At 57.0% G+C, this 1941-nt stretch overlaps 1 protein-coding gene across 1 annotated transcript in view; it reads right to left on the bottom strand.

The window, feature by feature from the left end:
• Nucleotides 1-190: 190 nt before the first annotated feature.
• LOC102039159 (syntaxin-1B-like) overlaps nt 191-1941 on the bottom strand; it is a gene marked incomplete at its 5' end in the record, with an annotated part of 3227 nt that continues 1476 nt past the window's right edge. The window contains 3 exons of the mRNA XM_005431528.3: nt 191-334; nt 1336-1473; nt 1660-1805. Coding sequence (XP_005431585.3) covers nt 260-334; nt 1336-1473; nt 1660-1805 — 359 coding nt within the window. The remainder of the gene's footprint in view (nt 335-1335; nt 1474-1659; nt 1806-1941) is intronic.

Consider the following 1941-nt stretch of genomic DNA (forward strand, 5'->3'; position numbering starts at 1 on the left):
GTTGTACTCGAGGCGGTCAATCATCTCACCCTGGTCAGCCAGAGTGACCACTGGTCAGTCATGGTCAGCCAGAGTGACCCATGGTCAGTCAGAGTGACCCACGGTAGAGTGACCACTGGTCAGTCAGAGTGACCGCTGGTCAGTCATGGTCACCATTGCTCAGTCATGGTCAGCCCTGGTCACTCAGAGTGACCGCTGGTCAGTCATGGTCACCATTGCTCAGTCATGGTCAGCACTGGTCAGTCAGAGTGACCGCTGGTCAGTGATGGTCACCAGTGCTCAGAGTGACCACCGAGTGCTCCACGTTGTACTTGATGCGGTCAATCATCTCGCCCTGGTCATTCAGAGTGACCACTGGTCAGTCATGGTCAGCCAGAGTGACCACTGGTCAGTCAGAGTGACCACTGGTCAGTCATGGTCAGCCAGAGTGACCACTGGTCAGTGATGGTCTGCACCGATCATTCACAGTGACCACTGGTCACTCACAATGAGTCCTGGTCATTCATGGTGTCTGCTGGGCACTCACAGTGACCACTGGTCAGTCATCGTCAGCATTGGTCAGTGATGGTCACCACTGGTCACTCCCGGTGACCTCTAACCCCTCCCAGTGACCGCTGGTCACTTCCAATGCCTTGTGGTCACTCTCAATGAACTTTGATGGGTCCAGATGACCCATGGTCACGCCTAATGACCCAAAACCCGTCCTGATGACCACTGGTCACTCCAATGACCACTGGTCACTCCCAATGACCCATAACCCATCCCAGATGACCTTTGGTGGATCCCAATGACCAGTGGTCACTCAGGATGACCCGTGGTCACTCCCAATGACCACTGGTCACTCCTAATGACCTCTGGTCACTCCAAGGTGACCTTCTGCAGATCTTTGATGACCCTCAGTGGGTTCTTGGTGACCCTCAATGGCTCCAGATGGGTTTTGATGGGTCCCAATGACCACTGGTCACTCCCAATGACCCATAACCCATCCCAATGACCTTTGGTGGATCCCAATGACCACTGGTCACTCCAATGACCCATAACCCATCCCAATGACCACTGGTCACTCCTAATGACCCATAACCCATCCCAATGACCACTGGTCACTCCCAATGACCCATAACCCATCCCAGTGACCAGTGGTCACTCAATATGACCAGTGGTCACTCCAAGGTGACCTTCTGGAGATCTTTGATGACCCTCAGTGGGTTCTTGGTGACCCTTGGTGGGCTTTGATGGGTCCTGGTCACCTCAAACCCCTCCCAAATGACCAGCGGTCACTCCGGCTGACCCGCGGTCACTCAGCGGTCACTCAGCGGTCACTCAGCGTGCCCGGACCTGGCTCTCGACCAGCATGGCCATGTCCACGAACATGTCGTGCAGCTCGCGGATGCTGGTCTCCAGCTTGATGATCTCGTTGTGCCGCGTCTCGATCTCGTTCAGCGCCTGCTTGGTCATCTGCGAGTCCATCTTGATCTGCGGGGACACGCCAGCGGTCAGCGGGGTCACCGGGGGTCACCGGGGGTCACCTGGTGGTCACCCGGTGGTCAGGTGGTCCTAGAGATCTCCAGGTGGTCACCAGAGGGCTCTGGAGATCTCCAGGTGGTTCTGGTGGTCACCTGGTGGTCACCATAAATGACCTGGTGATCCCCAGGTGGTCACCCAGGTGGTCACCAAGGATGTCCAGGTGGTCACCAGAAATGACCTGGTGGTCACCTGGTGGTCAGTTGGTGCTGGGGACCTCCAGGTGGTCACCCAGGATCTCCACGTGGTCACCTGGTGGTCACTATAAATCACCTGGTGGTCACCTGGTGGTCACCAGAGATGTCCAGGTGGTCACCTGGTGTCTCCAGCAGCCGCAGTGACCCCTGGTAGTCACGGTGGCCACAGTGGTCACTCCCAGTGACCCACAGTGACCGCTGGTCAGTCCCGGTGGCCGCAGTG

Source organism: Geospiza fortis, unplaced genomic scaffold (genome assembly GCF_000277835.1).
Source record: "Geospiza fortis unplaced genomic scaffold, GeoFor_1.0 scaffold3903, whole genome shotgun sequence".
NCBI lineage: Eukaryota > Metazoa > Chordata > Aves > Passeriformes > Thraupidae > Geospiza > Geospiza fortis.